Source organism: Seriola lalandi, unplaced genomic scaffold (genome assembly GCF_002814215.2).
Source record: "Seriola lalandi dorsalis isolate HSWRI2012SDOR001 ecotype SW California unplaced genomic scaffold, Sedor1 jcf7180002054406, whole genome shotgun sequence".
NCBI classification, from domain to species: Eukaryota; Metazoa; Chordata; class Actinopteri; order Carangiformes; family Carangidae; genus Seriola; species Seriola lalandi.
Window position 1 is genome coordinate 350523 of NW_019524959.1, and position 18755 is coordinate 369277.

Here is an 18755-nt window from a genome sequence, read left to right on the forward strand (position 1 = left end):
GTGGGGTGGGGGTGGGACACAGCCATTTCAAGGGGAGGCAGAAGTACAGATGAATAAACATTTTTTTCCACATGACATGTAACCAGTTACATTATTAACTGCTGCATTACTTGACAGGTTAAATTTAGATTTTTTAAAGGGGAGTCTGGCAATGACCGATCCAGAGTAACAGGGACACTGATTCTACAAAGAGATGTTGTCGCTGTAACTCTTTACGTGTAATATCTCAAAGCTGAGAGCACCACAGCTGATTTCCATTCAGATCCAATGTAGAGTGATGGAGGCAGAAAATCAAAGAAAACCAAAACCATCTGGAAGCCTCGATACCAGCAGGGCTAAGAGAAAAGATGTTCGTTGTAATTTGGGTGAACAGACCATTTACAGAGCAACACAAGCAGAAAATGTTTTTGCTGACCTCAAGTGGTTGAAATTCTTGCTCTGCTGCAGTGCTGGAGAAATGAACTTGGAGGGAGAGAAGTGCAGCAGACTTACAGTTTCAACTAACAGAGGTCAATAAACGAATGCTCTTCTCCCTGGTGTTGAGCATTTAGGATTATAACTACAAAACATCACAAATTGTCTAAAACAAACAGAAAACATTGTGGAATATGCATCAGATATGACCACTACAAACCAAATGTGTCTTTTTGAAAAAGGTGGAACTATTCTGATTCACAGTTCTCTCTCTGTACCTTATTAAATTCACCTCATTGGAAAGGCATGACTGCAAGCTACTAATTGAATTCAGTGCCAAGTCTGTTCGCTTCTTTCTTAAGTACCACTCCCACACTGGCAGTGACATGCCTTTTAGGAATAGCACTCCAGCTCACATAGCTCTATATAAACTAATGTCCACCAATTATATGTGCTAAAGCATAGTGACATCACTCTGTATTTCAAAATAAAAGTCCATAAAGTTAGACATCTAATACTTGGGTTATAATGCGGTTGTTTGTGTTACATATTAAAGCTGATTTCATCTGAAAACACTGTTGCTACTGTATGTTGTGCTATCTGTTCTTTTTTTTTTTTTTGCTAGAGTGTCTCATAACAAGTCATGATGTCTTAATTGTTCTCCTGTGATAAAAGGCTTTTAACATCCCATTTACAAGATACACTGACACCTTTGGGGTGAGGACTGAAGACTGGGCTCTTCATAAAGAATTCAAATGTACATGTTCTAATTTGGAGCTAAAAGTAGTTAATTTCAATAGATAAGAGAAAGAAAAATGCAATCACCTGAAGAAATAAGGAAGGTTTGTGCACTTGGATGGATGTGTAAAGGAAAAAACATGACTAGTCTCTTCACCCACATACTGGCTACTTCTGGTTAGTAAACATCAAACAATGAGGAAAACCAAAAAGACACAACTCACAGTCATCACTGGGAGAGTCGGGAAACTTAAGCTTTTAAAGAGTCAACGTAATCGATGTCACAAGTCAAAACAACATCCGAGCAGACACCAAACAAACAGCAACACAAGAGAAAAACAGAAAGAAAACCATGCAAGCACAGAATGAAAAAGGTTTATTGGACTAAATTAGGAATGTAATCAAACTTTTGACTGAAATGAATGAAAGAAAACAAAAAAGGGGACAAATCTTGACCACAGTTTGCACCAACAAACACACTGTAGATGCAAAACCTACAGACAACCTACTAGTCTTCACATTATTCTTTCTACAGTGTAATAAAGGAAAGCTGCTTATCAAAAAGGACGAGCCATGGGGAGGTGAGAAATCCATTAGGGATTTCCTATAGTGTCATTTAAAAGGAGGTTATTGATTCTATCAGTGCATGGTTTAGTTCAATGTTTTGCTGTGACTGAGTTCTGCTCACTGCTCAGATTAGCAGCTCAACTGTATCCAAGGCGACATACAGTTCCTTTGTGGCTGCAACCTCTCTGACTATACAAAACTAACAGTTTGTTCATAAATTAAAAAAAACAACAAAAAAAAGAAAAAAATTAAGAAAATAACACCAGTTCGTTCATTATTTGTGAGCATCTATACAACCCAGACAACAGCTGGAAAAAAACAAACAAAAAAAACAAAACGTTGCTTTCTAATTGGATCATCTGCCAGGTCAGTTCTGGCAGTTTTGAAAACTGGTCGGGTTTAGTGTTTCAATAAGCAGACATGATTTTGTTCCTCTTCTGTTGGTTGTTTTGGTTTCATTTTTCCCTCCGTCACATCCGTCTGAATACTGTTCAGCTCACTCCAATTTGCTGTAGTCCTCTACGTGGCCCAGCACCTTCTTCCTCTGTCGAATCATGTGGAAGTAAAGCTGGGGGAAGACTGGGGGAGGGGGGCAGAGGAAGGTCAGTATGTGGAAGAGAGATTTTAACATCAAGCTACAACAACAACAAGATCAATAAAAGACACAGGCTTCCTTCTTTTTTTTAAATATAATTTTACAAGACACCTTTAGAAAAGTGCACTGCATTCACCACAGAAGAGAAACAGGAGGCATTGTCTTCTAACCCTAACCCTCCATATCACGCAATTATGAGAAAACGATTACTAACTAATTATGCATCAGATTAACCTTGTAATCATATCCAGGGAGGGACAGTAACAAAGTACATTTATTTGAGTATTTGTACTTATTTCTTTTGACTCCACTACATTTCTGTGAAGTACTCCTTACTTTTTCATTTTGAAAATGTGATAGACCGCACAGTGTGTTCATCACAGGAGAAAAACAAACTATCACAGCCAACTCCTACACTGTCCGTCATGCTGTGCTGTGCTCCTTGCTTTTTTTTGAACAGCTCAATTTGAACTTAGCAGTGTCCTATCGATGGCTTCGTTAGATAACGATGAGGCAGAGGATTCTTCAGCACAGCACCACCGCCTTATCTTAAGTCCACGTTTGAAATTTTTGAAATGAAGAAAGATTATTTTCATTTTAAAAAGTTTGCTTTTTAAAATGAAAATCCATCACTGCCGAGTTGTCATGTATGTAGTCCGGGTCCGGTGTGAATCCACTGCTAATGCATAGCTTACTGATAGATAGCTAATGAAAATGCACAGTTAACGTTACTGACTTAAGGCCATGCAACAAGCTTTTTATTGTACAGGTTCAACAGTAAGTCAGTGCACTCAGGTTGTTTCAGAGTCATTAGCTAAAATACTTTTGAATAGTGACGTATTTTTAAAAGCAAATTCTCACTTCTTACAATATTGTTGCTACGTGTTTATTGACGCTACTTAAAGGGGGGAAAAAAAGTAACATCTAGTAGTTCACTTACGGGGAATGTAGGAGATCATGATGAGGATGAGAAAGGTGTAGTAGTCGAAGGAGAAGTTGTACTTGTTGGGGAGAGTGACAGAGTACAGGCCTGTCTTCTGCACGTACGGCAGCGATGCATAGATAGTCAGCAGTTCCCCAGTCACTCCCATGGGGTACAGCACAATGAAAAAGGTGTACCTGCAGCCGAGGGTTTGAGAAGACAACAGAGAGAAATAATAAATTATACAGCTTCATTATTCATTGTTTCTGCCACATGAGGTGTGGGCGGTATAGCTGGTATAAATAGCAAAAAACACTGAGGGAAATATGCATGGTATGGATTTGACTTTTTGCCGTTTGCACCACAAGCATCAGTGACACTTACTGCATGTTAACCAGTGCAACTCTAAACTTAAACAATGTCAGTGACCAGGCCTGTAAAAACATGAACATACACACGCGCTTTCCACTTAAACAAACGCATTTTCCTGCGAAGAACATGTGAGTGAAGAGTGCTGCGACAGAATCACAACCAAATGAAGAAGAAAGCGGTCTAAACAAAGCACTTCATCCAGAGTTCAGACATGGGTTGTTTTAGAAAAAATATACAAGGAGCAGAAGGGAATAAGAAGTTGTTGCCAGAGGCAGCAATAACAGAAACATTTTTTTTTTATCTCTAAAAAAGAAGGAATAAGAGGAATGTTTGAGAATGTGCTCAGACTCTGACACAACTAATTCAAGTAGGCAATGATTCAAGTCAAACACTGCCTAGAACTGCTGTTTCAAGGCAGACACGGAAAAACATTTTAAACACCATAACGGTGCATTTACATAAAGACACGGTGGCCATTCTCACTGTTGACAGAGACATGTTAACATAATAGTGAAAAGGCCACATTCACAGTTTTAAACCCTGAACCACAAACAAAATCCCACAGTTGTACTGAAGCAAATGTGAGAGCGGAGAAAACAGATGATTACATTATATTACATTATATTACATTCAAACTCTAAATATATTGTTTTATCAATGCCACGCGCTGCTTAACAAGGAAGTTAAAGAATGCAAATAAAAAGGACATAATTCTGCCTCTGCATGCTTCTAAATGTTTAATCCTAGAACTGTTGAGGGATCAGGCCTTTTGAGGAGAAAGCTTGCAATTAAATATGAGAGAGAGACGCACGGAGCTCCTTCAGCTCTGCCTCTTCCTCATCCAGCACTCCAAACCCAGCGACTGCCTTCTCTGATCCTTCACTGGATTTTCTACGGGTGCGCAACCATTTTTTCTGTCTCTCAGGTGCAACTCAAACTGAAGGTCGAATACCAATATAGCGACGGTCTCATTTGCTACCTGGCAACAAAGACCGCGGGGAAGGAAGCACTTAACAACTGTTGCCTTGGTTGTAGAGGCAGATGAATCCCATTAGGCGGCGAGATGTAGAGCTTTATGTTAGAGCGACAAGATTTTCTGTAGGTTTGGTGATTTTTTTTTTTTTTTAAATAACTATTTAAAGAGTGATGTTGCTGTGATGTTTAAAAACCTCTTTAACCTTTTCATTGTTTTAGTATCTACAAAAACAATCATGCATCTTTTAAGGGTTTAAGTGTGGTGATGTAAACAGTATGAGGACAAATTAATTTTTGCAAAAATTAATTTATTGCTTTAAAGAAAATAGATGAGAGTCAGTAAAGGAAGACCAAAAGATGGCACTTTGGTACTTGACTGAACCAGTGAATGTTTGATATTTTTGCTGGAAAAATTACTTAAACAATTTAGTGATTCTCAAAGTGGTTGCTGATTAATTTTCTGCCAATTAACTACTTGCTTAATTGTTTCTCGACTCGAGTATAAACACATACAAAACCTTTGTGATTCATGTGACAAAGTAAGTCAACTCTCTCAAATACATCAGTGATTAATGTTGTCTTTACAGGTGTTTTAACATCTGATCACTTTGCCAAATAAAGTTCACTATGGAGCTGAAGTAATTACTCAGATCGACATAAAACTAATCAGCATCTGCTTTTCTAAACAATTCATTGTTTAAATCATTTTAGAGACAAGAAGGGTGAAACAGCTTCTCAAATGTGAGGATTTGCTACTTTTCTTTGTCACATATATCACTGTGAATTTAACATCTCTGGGTATCGAACTGCGAGACAAAACAAGTCATTTGAAGGCGTTACCTCAGGCTTGAGAAAATTGTTAGGGGGCGTTTTTACTCTACTATTTCATAGACTAAATGCTTAATCAATCAATGATGAAAATAGTCATTTGTATCTGCCTCAGTACTAAATAAAATCATGGCTTTAAATAAATGTGATCACAGAATTTAACAAGACTAAGAGTCTCACTCAGTTATTTGTCACTACTCAGTCTAACTGACATAATTCATTTATTCAGTATTCAATATCGAGGTTTGACCCAACTCTTATTGAATTAAGTAATCTTGAAATGACTGTTCATCCGCAGCAGGTAGACTCAGGTGCAAACGTCTCCTGCTCTGACACCACCCTCAGGTAGATTCTCCTACCTTGCCCATTTGATGAGGTACGGCAGGTGATTGAGCAGACTGAAGGTGTAGAAAGAGTAGCGGATGATCTCTGTGACGGTCCAGGCTGTGACAAACAGCAGCACGCTGTCCTCGCTCTGCACCTGCAGAAACACACACACACACAGAGAGGATGATGGGAGGAGGACTGAGGAACAGACGGGCTCGCATCATGCTGCGGTAGATACTCTGCTGTAGGCTAATACAAGACTTTTCATCACAGAACCATGCTGTTTGTTACAAATGCTCAGAGATGAGATCACACCGCAGGCTGCTGGTCACTACCTTCAGATATTAATCTAAAACCAGTGTTAAAAACACAGGCACACACCTCATCACACACTCACCATCTAATTACAGTTTCAAGACACATTCACGTAGAAGGGAACAGCTTGTAATGTCAGTACAGCATCATACAATAGACGCACAAAAGAAACAAAGCATTAAAGACATAAAATACAGACGTCATTCACTTTAATAAAATTCAGCAGATTCATTCCTGCAACCCTACAGCAACACCATCTGCCGTTACTTACACGTTTACTCCTCTCCAATCTAATCCAATCCAATCTATTGACAGGGCAAACAGTACATTAACTGGTCACTTTTAAACATGAAGCCATGGAACCGTTTTACATTGCTGTGTCAGTCATAGCAAGTGAATAAAGACAGTGTGTATAATGAGATTCTGATTTATGTGTGTAAGTGTGTAGCGAGTGGAGAGGAACTCATCTTACCTCCCTGACGCTGTGTGTGACGGCCCACGTGAGGAAGACCCGGGACATGACCTGGAACCCAGTCAGCACCACAGAGGACGGTACGATTCCTGGGACACGAGACAAAAGACAAACACGTGACATGTAGGGAGGAAAGACTTCTGGCTCTTGGCTGCACCACGTGTGAATTAGCTTGGTTTTATTTGAAACAGATTTTTTTTATTCTAACAACCAGACCATTCTTTAGATGTTTAGACGATGAGGATCGCCACGGTCAATTATTTGATTAGACAGAAAATGTATCTTTTTCACCTTCTCAAATGTGAGATGCAGGAACTAAATCCTCATATTTGAGGTATTTGAAGACATATTTTGAAGGTATTTCGATACACTGGATCAGTAATCCCTCGCCAACTGAGTTTTGGCCAAAAATAGTCAATGGAACAGGAAATGTTATTTCTAAAACACTGTTCTAAATTGTAATAATGGAAAGTTGCTCAAGCCTAAATGTGTAGTTATGTGTATTAGTTTCATTGAAATAAGTTAAGTAATGAAGAATAAGGAAGAAAAATGAGATTGATGCTCGCCAATGTTTCTTTGTGATGATGTTTTGTTGTTTTTCTTTCGCTTCTAGAGAACTGCCTACATGGGCTGCTGTGGTTAAATGTTTTTTTAGCTATATCACTACATGGTACATTAAACGTAATTAATTAAATAAAATGGGCAACAAAAACAGTGGTTGTCACATTGAATACGGTTTGATGAGATGCTGTGTGAGCAGACAGATCCACACAAAACAGACACTGATGAATGTTGAAAGACACTTCGTCTTTTACTGGCCAGTAGAGAAGGAGCTAGAAGTGTGTGTGTGTGTGTGTGTGTGTGTGTGTGTAGACTCTGAGTGGACGGCAGCTGCAGGGAGCCTGTTTGCAGGGGGAAAGGTCAGCTAGCTTTAGCTTCAAATCCCAGATAATGAAGAAAATGGAGTGTGAACCACAGCGAGGCAGCCAGGCGAGAGCCAGCCTCTCCTCCTCACATTAACACCACGAGAGCCAACGGCTTCTCGGCTCTCTCTTTGGCAAACACTTCAAACATGAAAAGCTTCTGTTTGTCCGTACACATGTGCATCTGTGATACATCTATAAATGCATTGTGACAGCTCATAATTACAATGGAACCCGTCCAAATTATAATCTAAGACATGTGCAAACAAGTTTAACCACTCAAAATAACTGTGATAACATTACTGATGTTTTTATACAACTCCTCAAACATACAATTTAAGATCTAGATTCTGTTTGAATCATAATTACACCTTCAGATCCTCATAGTCAAACCGGTTGTACATGCAAGGCTTTACAAATTAGATTGTTTCTTGCAAACTAGGGCTATGAATAGCTGTGGACTCAAAAAATAAATTAAAAAACGCAACAAATTTTAAAAAGCTTTTTAGAGAAATTTGTAGTTAAAGAAACGTATGTTCTGGAGAATACATCAGTAATTAAACAACAGCCCTTGTGATCTAATTGTATCCAGACCCCTGAGTGATTTAAAGAATATACACATCTGACATTTGATATCTATAGCTGCATTTTAATTAGACTGATACATCATGTTATATGTCAACCTGTTGCAATGATAACTAAAGGGAAACTAACTCCAAGATTTGTAGAATTATAACTCTTTTCATGGCTTCTCAAATATTTTAAAAGGACTTCTAACTATCAATAACTTACGACTGGACACCTCAAAACCTCAAAATGCAGAAATCTCTGCCTGGTGTTTGGTTAGGGTAAAGATCTAGTGAGTGCATAGACCATAAGAAAATGTAACGTCACACATTCAGTGAGCCCTCCTGCTGTGCATGGAAGCATGTGCTCCATGTTTTTCCTTTAAACTGTCACCTGTCAGTATGTCTACTTTAAATTTAATTAGTTATAACTCCAGTTCAGACATCGTCATTTAAAATTGTGACTTGTATTAACTGAAGTGAAGGTATATTGAATTTTGAGTTGTGAATAGTCATATTAAAAAACTGAGATATGTGGAACTCACATCTCAACAAAATCTAAACTTTAGTGCAGATATCTTTAGATTAACAGTTTCATACAACCTAATGTCACAAGTACTTAAATCTGAATATCCAAAAATGTAATTACAGATATCTTAAATGAACATTTTGACAAGTCAAATTGCAACGAGAGATACAGCACAACATGATTAAATGGTTTCTGACACTCTCTGTATTGACACTGAGGTTTTACTGGTAACAAAGCAGTGTATGTGAGGATGGAGGCTGCAGAGAGACTCACCTACAGCACAGTGCAGTATCTGTGAAAGGAAGAGATAACAGAAAATTACTCAATATGCTTCTGGGAGTGGAGCAACGCACGGCTTATTTTAACTCGTATGGATGGCTTGCTTGTGGTTTGTTGTTTTTTTTTTTCTTTCATACATCCCTGGAAATCATTTGGATTAATGCTGCAAAATCATGCTTCTTTTAAATATTTTTTACTATCATTGATTTTCCCATTAACATTCTCAAGACACACAACACGCACACAACTTTATAACAGAAAACTAGTATTTCCAAATAATATATTGTATGTGTGTCTGACTTTTAATTGTCATAAGCAACTGACACTGTTAAGATCAACTGAATAACATAGTGCCTGTAGTGTTCAGTAGTAATACCACTAATGTACTAATAGTGCACAGACCATTTCATGAATGGAAGATACTGATGTTAGACAAAACTAATACTCCTATTACTGAGCTACAGTGTGTCTGGACAGGATCACTAGAACACCTCATGTTGCTCAGCCTCTGCACTATAAACACACGTGTATGTCAGCCTAACATACCAGGCCATTATGTTACAGAGGACATACCGAACACTGTACAGATAACAGGCCTGTGATATTCAGTTCCACTGCATATCCAGGCCTGAAGCCAAGACTCAGCCAGATTTTATTGTCCTGATGTTTTTTCCATCAGTTAAAAAAAGTCTTGGGTTAATACGTAAACCAGATTTTGGCCGATTCATTTATCCATTAAGTGACATGAACACAAACATCAAAATCCTGACAGTGGTTTTCCACGAATCATTCGATCCAATGTACTACTTGGACCACTGACCACTGTAAAATCATTAAATGAGACACTTTAGGTTAATTGATAGCTAAAAATGTAGAAACCAAATGGTTGTTGCACCCCGAAGTATCTGCATATATATATAAAGTGGATGTTGTGTGATGATAAGAGAAATGATAGTTGTCTTTGAAATGTTGCATCATCATATATACACACTGTATTTCGCCCAGCCCTCTGTGCTTCTCTCACCTCCAGGATAGCTCCAGTCTGAAAGAACTTCAGAGGCTTCTCTATGGAGTAGTACAGCCCATGGTAGCTTCCTCTGGCCAGGTAAGCTCTGACCAGACCCACAGCTATCACCAGCCACCTGGACAACAGAGGAAACACATCTCAGGATAGTCACTGCAACAAGATCTAAGATCTACCAGACGATCTCATGAGGGAAACTGAAATCTGCGTTCGACTTGTGTGCGGTTTAAAGAAAAAATTAAGTAATAAAAAGAAGTGCAATATGACAGATCTAAGACAATGTTAAACATAAGGAGAACTGTACAAATGATAATTTCCCATCATTTTACTTTGTGATGAAAATATGTCTTGGGCAGATATTTTAGAGTTGAACAAGAAACTTAAAGAAGATTATAGTAAGAGTAAGTAAAAACATAAATATAATAGTACAAGCAAATACAAGAATAAATAAAGAAAGATAAAAAAAACTAACAATTGCTGTTTTAAACCTGTAATTTATGTTTGCAGGGAAACCTATTTTTGCTCATGTGCCGAAAAATACATTAATGAAGATATATGCTCTAATATTGGTCAGTTATATTCACCATACTGTTTTATTGTTAGCCATTAATGTTGAAATAATTTCTCTAATCTTTAACCCACTGACTAGATTTTATGGAAGGAGAACTTTTGCCTGATAAGGATTTCATCATACCATCAAAAAGTTATAACAGTGTAACATATTGCATTACACCATTCAGGCTTAGCTCGCCTCCCTCCACAGGGAGGTCAGAGGTCAGCTGCAGCACAGAGCTGGTGGAGGTACAAGCTGTCAGAGTGCTAGTAGAGCAGACCTGAGCAAAGTGGAGGTTTCAGTTCACACTTTGGTTTTGCAGACTGATGAATGTGACTTGTATGTAATAGGCCTTAATAATCATATCAATAATAGGGCCAGTTCAGCAGAAACTAAGCAGGCCGGAGTAACTGCTACAGCGGCATCTGAATGCAGACACTGCATACGAATAGCAAGATACGTGCATGTACAACACCCTAACTTGTGCTCAATACAAAGCAATCACTGTATGGCCCATCAACACTGAGTGGGACACAATGTGACCTAACTGGTTGGAACAGTAAGCAAACAACACCCACCATTCAATTGTGCAACAGTCTGAAAATGAGCGCAGTAAAACACATGCAGAGATTTTTCAGTCCACGGTTCAAGATAATTACGTTTTTAATTTACATAAGTATCTGGGCCAGGCAACGGGTCGGGCAATGGACCTCATAAAATGGGCATCTTGTGTATATCCAGCCTCCTTTAATAGAAACTGTTAACATTCGAAACACAAAATGCAGTTCATCAGAAGCGTTATTTCTAGATGATTTTTGATGATGCAAATACTCTTTGTGCATGGTCAGAACTACAAATCAAAGTCATTCATTTTAATTACCTATACTGAACAATTCATAGTATAGTTTATGCTGTTAAACATAAATATGCGGAATCATTATTGATCTGAACTTGAATTAAAGGAAACACTCCTCAACTTCTTACCATTTTTACCACCATGTGTTGCAAATTTAATATTTTTATGTACAACACACAATTCTGAACGGGAAACATTAGTAATAATGTCATGTCTTACCTGCAGACAAACTCACTGATTCCTTCTTATTAACCAGTTATTTAGTCTTTGAACATCCCCTAGTAATTTTCAGAGCTACAGGTGTCCTACCTAGGGCTGCAACTATCAATTACTTTCACTATTGATTAATCTGTTGATTTATTTTCAATAATAAAAGCATAATAATAATAAGAATAATAAAGAAAAAATAATAAATGATAATAATAAAGCATATCCTCCCTTATGATGAGTCTGCAAAGATTTGACATTTTTGCTGATTAAACAATTTAACTGATTACTCAACATTGTTCTGGATTAACTTTTTGTCAATCGATTAATTGACTGTTTTTGTTATAGTCCTATTTTTTCTCTTTTTTTTTTACCAATTAACTCAAGTCCTACAGAGCATGAACACAAAGAATAACCTCTGCTAAATAATTAGGTTTTATTTGTATTTCTGTCATTTTAACTTGTGTAAATAAATAAAACTCAATGTCGGTCGTTGCCCTGCAAAAAAAACATGACAATGCAAGATGGAAGATGCAAACCCAGACTTTCTGGAGCAAAACCCACTGAGCGCAGAAAATAAACCAGCTGTCCTTATATTTCTGTATTGTTCTGTGTCAGTCACAATTAAAGTGCACGCCAGGTGGCTGTCTGTTGCTCATCTAACGTTAATCTGTGTAAGCCGTTGGACGTGGGGAAGCAAATTCAAATTTATTTCACTTCACTGCAAGCTAGCAGTGTTTCTAATAATAACTACACAACATTGCGAGATTAATAATCCAAAAATAACGCTGTAATATTACAACGGGGAGATCTTGCTCCATTTATTCAGTCCTGTCTTGCTCAAGACACACACACACACACACACACACACACACACACACACACACACACACACACACACACACACACAGTCTCTCTATCTCTCTCTCTCTCTACCAGAGCAGCATTAGCACGAGGAAACACGCTACATACCCTGCTGTCATAACAACGTTGTAAATGACCAAGTAGGCCGTAGCCAGGGCGCCGGGTCCCTTCTTCTTCTTCGGGGCCACATCGCTGTGGGCTGCCTTGCTGGTCCCCGGAGCAGCTGCCGACATGACTGCAACCCTCAACGCTCTTTGGTCCCGGACAACGGCGGCTGTCAGGTTCACCGAGTCAGGAAACAGACTGGGGAGGGGGACTCACCAGGAAGTGTCGTCCTGTAGCGAAATCATTCACTCCTCTGTAATTCCGCCTTCGCTTTCAGACGCTTTCACTTAAATATCACCTGAAATATTGGTCCTTTCTATGTGAAACTTTAATTATTAATTAAATGTTCATATTTAGACTTCTTATAGTCGCGTGAATGAAATGTAGTCGTTCTGTCCCTCGGGTGCCCGCCGACTTGAATAGGATTAGTAGGATAGGAACTATCTTGACCTAAGGTTGTAGTCTTTGTCAACTCCTCTGACCTTAAAGAGGCGCTCTTTGAGAGGCGCGCCCCCTAGTGTCTCAGACTAAGTTAGACTGGAGAGGGTGGAAGGTATCACACATGCACACATGTAAACACGGTCCGTGCATGAAGTATAATACTTCTGCAGTTGTTCACGTTGTATAATGAAAAATGCCAGTTTAAGGGGTATTGCCTAATTTCGTTGCCCTACTTGTACTAAGTGCAAATGTATGTTGACGTTTGTGAGCTTGTTCTTCAGTAGCCGATGCTGCCCAAACGCTGTTAACGCTTTGCGTGTGTTATTGTCCCACTGAATGTAGACGTGCGATTCCATCCAGCGCACCGAAGCGTCAGTTTGTTCGATTATCCAACTTGTACAATGAAAATTGAACAAGGAAGTCGAGAACCGGAAACAGACACAGCTCGTCTTCAAAGTAAAGGTTGCGCGTTTTGAACAAACGTGCTGGTTGCAGCGGCCAATTTAAGGAGAGCTAAGATAAATGAATGAACAAACTGTCTAAATAATTAACATAATCCATCGGAGTTAACGGTGTTTAACGGCAAGCTAATAATACATTTTCAATGAACACTGGAATTATTATGGAGTCTTGCGATTCATGTATGTAGCTATTCATCAACTTATTAATTTGATTAAGGTTGCTCATGCTGTTGAGTGAACATTAAAGGCTATATATATGTATACAACGCTCGTAACAGACACACACACACAACTAATTGCTGTGTACAGCTTAACGTTCTTTCTTATTTATAAAGGTGGTGGGGAGAGGTGATGGGATCCGTTTGTTATATGGTTGGAACATAAAAGGTTTAGGGGTTGTTGCACGGCTTAACCCAACCAAAATGACTGAGGAAGAGTGTTGAATCTTTAAATAATGTGGCAGCCAAATAAATGTAGACTCTTAAAACATCTCAATGATGAAAAAAAAACAAGATAAAGTATAGTAAGGTTAGTAAGGTATTGAGCCAAAATAGCTTCAGTGGTTGTTAAACTGGGTTGAGATCTGGTGACTGTGAAAACCATTCAGGTCACCAGGGGTGATCTTCAGCAAGTGAACCATATGATCATGTGGATTGAGCTCAAGTGACCAACTCTGCCAGTCAAGAACATTTCACTTCAAAAAAAAAAAAAAATCTTATTGGTTGCCTTGTTTGTATGTTCATGCTCATTATCCTGCTGCGTTTTCCTAAATTGGGTGAGTGCGTAGAGGATCTACAAGGTGTACACTGTTGAACCAATATGGATGTAAACCCCCCTCTATCTAAGGCTGAAAGTGAGAACTTTAGATGTATAGCCACAGTTTAATTTCAAATCTAATACACTGAGGTAGAACCAATACTTTGTGACAGCATGAAATCAAAAATCTCAATACCCTCATTTCCCTCTTTTCCCCACTAGATGTCAGTATTTCACTTATATAAACCTGTATAAACAGAGGTATTATAGTCAAGTGCCAAGTATTGTTTAGGATATTTTTTATGATTTTATGTAAATCTGCTGTAGTTTTAGTAATTTAAAAACAATTTAATTGTTTTTAAATTACTAAACATAACATTAAAAAAACGTATTTTTCCCCTCTACACTCCGGGGTTTAAAGATATTGTTCAGGCATTATTGAAGGCAGCCAAGTTTCCGGAAGAGCAACTGGTGCGAGTTTAATGGACAGGGAAGAGATATTTGTTTAGGTTAAACGTTAGTTTACAGAACACACATACCTTTCTTTCGTCAAATAGTCCGATCCTTTTTAAATCGCTAGCATGCCTTTATTTGCCCAGAATCCATTCGACCAAGATGTTGGTAAGTGAAGTGGTGTTTCTTTGTTGTTTTCACTGTGTCAGAGGAAGCTAACGACAGGGCCAACAACACTTGGAGCTAACGTTAGCTTAGCTTCAGTTCTTTATTTTAATCATCACAGTGTTTGGTAACAACAACCTCCACGAGTCTCAGTCTCACTTTGTTTATGTGTAGCTCTCAAACCGACAGGTTGTCAACAACTTCCACTGAGTTTATCGATCACTTGATTAGCCAGGATAAGCGACTGCTTTGTAACCAACTTTAAGTCTGATTCATATAAACCGTGACTGGCGAAAGTACAGGATCACATGATGTGAAATCAGATCATATTGGTTTTTTAGTGAGATTATCCTTAAGATTAGATAAAAAATGAACGTTATTTTTAAATCTTGATTAATCAGTAAATGTATAAGATACTTGTAAATGGTGAAAATGCTCAGCGCAGTTTATATTCAACAGTCCACACCCTGTTGTAAATGATTAATTAATTAATCAGGAAAATTACCCTCAGATTAATTGTTAATAAACACAATTGTTTTTTTTACAGCCTAATTAAATATCAGATGAAAGCTGAAATGATTGGTTCATTAATGAAGTTGTCAGTTGAAGGAAAATTATGCGGCAACTATTTTGAGAAACTGGTTAAAAAAAATCCAATTCAGCCTGTCAAATATTATTTCCTGCTTTCCTCTGTTAAAAATGATTGTTAATTGGATATCTCGGGCATTTTTCACAGTTGGTCAAATAAAATTAGACATTTGAAGTTGAGTAGATCATTTTCTAAACTAAATGATTAATAGATTTTATTGAACAAAATTACCAGCAGATTAATTGATAATAAACATAAAGGTTACTTGCAGTCGTAATCAAATGTCACATGAAAACTGAATTTGTTGGTTGGTTGGTTAATCTATTTTTATTTTATGATTAATCGCTGAAGTATGTTTGGAAATGGTTGATTGATTAATGAACTAGTTACAAATCTTCGCTGCCATGAGTCTGTTTGATTATAATGTGTGAACATGCTCATTTGTGTTGAGTCTTTTCTCACAGTCTTGTCATGTACATTTTATGCAAAGTTCCCAGGTCACCAACCTTATCGCTCCCTGCAACACCACAGTTCTTGTATGACCAGACAATCGGGCACTGTTACACTTAACTTTCACCCTGAGTGTTACAACGTCAGGATGATGATGAGTGTTACATGACAGGGTTAACCATGAGCTGAACCATGAGTCATTTCCTGCTTACATATTTCAAAGCAGCAGTGGGTTACCTCAGCTGACAAGAACACCACCTCTGCTACTGTCTAACATTAGCTTTTAGGGAAAATAGAGGATTTGCTTTACAACACAGAAAATCTCATGCCATTTGATTAGTGTGGCTGTTGTTTAACCTGATCACAAGTTAAAATGCTTTAAGATTGGGTCGTTTATCATCGCAAAACAGAACATTTCCCTGGAGAAACCCTGCAAGTTCACACTATAAAACAGCTGTGAACAGTAGGGGGCTTGGGGTCCCTCCCAGATATTTTTTCCAGCTTTAGACAGACAGGCAACATTAACCAGTTCTAAAATGTGGCAGTTCGACACTTGCTACTCATCACTGTAGAACTTGCACACTGCCACTGGCATGTCTTCCCATGAATACATAATGTTTGAAGTGATGCCAGTGCAGATATATTCTCACAGGACCATATGCACTCTATCCCTATTTGACATATTTCCAGAGAAGTCAACCAATGAAAACAACACAACCGACGACTGGGGGCTCATTATGGACATCTGCGATAAGATTGGGACGACAACCAATGGGTAAGCTGGGAAAGAAAGCATTTTCCTTTTGATAACAAGAGCTCATTAGTAATTGAGCAGCACTGTGGTCTAAGTTGCTGCCTATTTAAGTACATCACATTTGTATGAGACCTTGAATTTGAAAAATAGTGTAGGCTACACATCATCAGGACCTGTACGGGAGCTTCTCTGTGCTTGTTGTTCAGTAGTTATTGAACCAGTAATGAATTCTGTTCCGTTCTCTTGTGTTCCAGACCCAAGGACAGCTTGAGATCCATCATGAAGAGAGTCAACCACAAAGTGCCTCATGTTGCCATGCAGGCCCTCAATGTGAGTTTGTTACTGTGCTGTCATGCCACCAAATATACACACATCTACTGCACGTTGTATGACATTGTCACAGCAACATAACGACCATCATCAGTAAAACCTGCTCGAAATCTTTAGAGATTTTCAAATAACATGCCCAAAGTAAGAAGTTAGGATGAGAAGAAATCCAAAGCTGGACCCAAGATCTAGTCAGTATTAAATTCTTTAATGGATATGCTTCACAGATTGACATTATGAAGTCAAAAATAATGTAATTACAAAATCAATTGATCTCAAAGAAAGACGTCAACAATAACCTCAAAATGTCACCCTGTCAGGGTTAAAGCTTGTGTTCATGTGTTAATGTACAGTGTTTCCCCAAAATGGAAACGACTAATGGGTCTACAGCACCATGCCTGTCCCACGTATGTCTGTTTTTCTTCATCTGTCTGCAGCAGATGTTTAAAATAACCATTTGAAAGCCAAAGCATACAAATTTCTCCTTGAACAACAGAAAAAAAAGCAACATAAACGTCAATCGATTTGAGGAGGGTCACGTTTAGACATAAGAAGTAAGTGTTTCCGAATGTAATTAAGCTGCAGTGGAGCTGTAATTGATCTAATGTTCCCATTGTTAAAGCCATGCAGGAAAGTGGAAGATCTCATACTGGGAGGATTTAACTCCAATGAGAAGTATGAGAGCTCTTTCTCTGCTGAGTCATCATGAGCAAATACTGTCACATGCCCTGCTCTATTTTTAGATCCGTGCGTTCACTCATCAGACAATTAAAGCCCCCTTGTTATCAAGACCCATTTATAATCACAAAAGCAACACCTGCTATTAATGTGTGGTTTGAATAATTCAGCAATGAGAGTGGTAGAAATGATCCCCTCCTACGTAGAAATGCATTTTGTTTTTGTTGCTATAATACGGTATATACCAGCTGTTTAATCTCATTTTTACAATTTCAACTTCTTCTTGCAGCTGCTGGGTGCTTGTGTGTCAAACTGTGGAAAAATATTCCACTTGGAAATCTGTTCAAGGGAGTTTGCCAGTGAAGTACGGAGTGTGCTCAGCAGGGTATGTTCTCATGATTCCCTATTTTATAGCCATACCTGTCCATCACCTTTTTGTACGCTCTTGACAAGTGATTCTCACATATGCGACCCCTCGCACTCTGAAGCAGGTTAACTGAAATGTCACAGATTGAATCATGATGAGTAAAGAGGTATTTACAGTCTCCTTCTGGCATAAACACACTGGAGAGAGCTACCACAGCTGTTTCTTTGCTCGTCTCTTGAAGGCCCACCCTAAGGTGTGTGAAAAGCTAAAGGCCCTGATGGTGGAGTGGACGGAAGACTTCCAGAAGGATCCGCAGCTCAGTCTAATCGGCGCCACCATCAAGTCTCTGAAAGAGGAGGGCATCACTTTCCCCTCCGCATCCTCACAGGTATGTTGACGTAATACAGAATGGAAGGAAGAAAGGTGAGGTAACTTTACCTGACGAACACAAACAACGAACAATTGCAACACTCGCAAAACACAGTATTCCCCAATCTTCCCCATCTTCTTTTAACTTCTATGGATAGCACAGACGATCGACGACACATCGACACTGAAGTTCATATGAGTCTTTTAAAAGACTTCTGGTTTCCTATCTAACACTCAAAGGCTTAAAATGTCCAACTTTGAAACTAATCCAAGATGCCTCCCATTTACAGACTAAACTATGACAAAGCGTCTTGAACAGCACCACAACAAGCCAATAGTGAATAACAACTCGGTGAAGAAAGTGGCTGTTGGCGAGGAAAACATTTCAGCCATAGTCAGATTTCGCAGCATTAAACCCAGCTGATGTGTAACAGTCTCTCTTGACTTGACTGTCATTCAACAGATGTGATGTGTCAGCAGCCATCACTCCACCCCCACCCCCCTGCCCCCTGCC

The 18755-nt window shown here is 38.6% G+C and overlaps 2 protein-coding genes across 4 annotated transcripts in view; one reads left to right on the forward strand and one right to left on the reverse strand.

Moving 5' to 3' along the window:
- Positions 1-1381: 1381 nt before the first annotated feature.
- Positions 1382-12631, reverse strand: hacd2 (3-hydroxyacyl-CoA dehydratase 2). Its single transcript, XM_023409746.2, has 7 exons — positions 12435-12631; positions 9847-9964; positions 8817-8835; positions 6526-6614; positions 5771-5892; positions 3255-3433; positions 1382-2298 (listed from the first exon to the last, which is right to left on the reverse strand). Exons 1-7 carry the CDS (start codon positions 12557-12559, stop codon positions 2216-2218), a joined length of 735 nt encoding a protein of 244 aa, XP_023265514.1. The 5' UTR covers positions 12560-12631; the 3' UTR covers positions 1382-2215.
- Positions 12632-14521: 1890 nt separating this feature from the next.
- Positions 14522-18755, forward strand: part of stam2 (signal transducing adaptor molecule (SH3 domain and ITAM motif) 2) — a 15648-nt gene continuing 11414 nt past the window's right edge. For 2 of the 3 annotated variants that reach the window (XM_023409743.2, XM_023409745.2), the window contains exons 1-5: positions 14523-14710; positions 16437-16521; positions 16755-16830; positions 17795-17890; positions 18114-18260. In XM_023409743.2, the coding sequence (XP_023265511.1) occupies positions 14671-14710; positions 16437-16521; positions 16755-16830; positions 17795-17890; positions 18114-18260 (444 nt within the window). In that variant the 5' untranslated portion in view covers positions 14523-14670. Of the gene's footprint in view, positions 14711-16436; positions 16522-16754; positions 16831-17794; positions 17891-18113; positions 18261-18755 lie in introns of all 3 variants that reach the window. The other variant, XM_087174995.1, reaches the window with a different exon arrangement.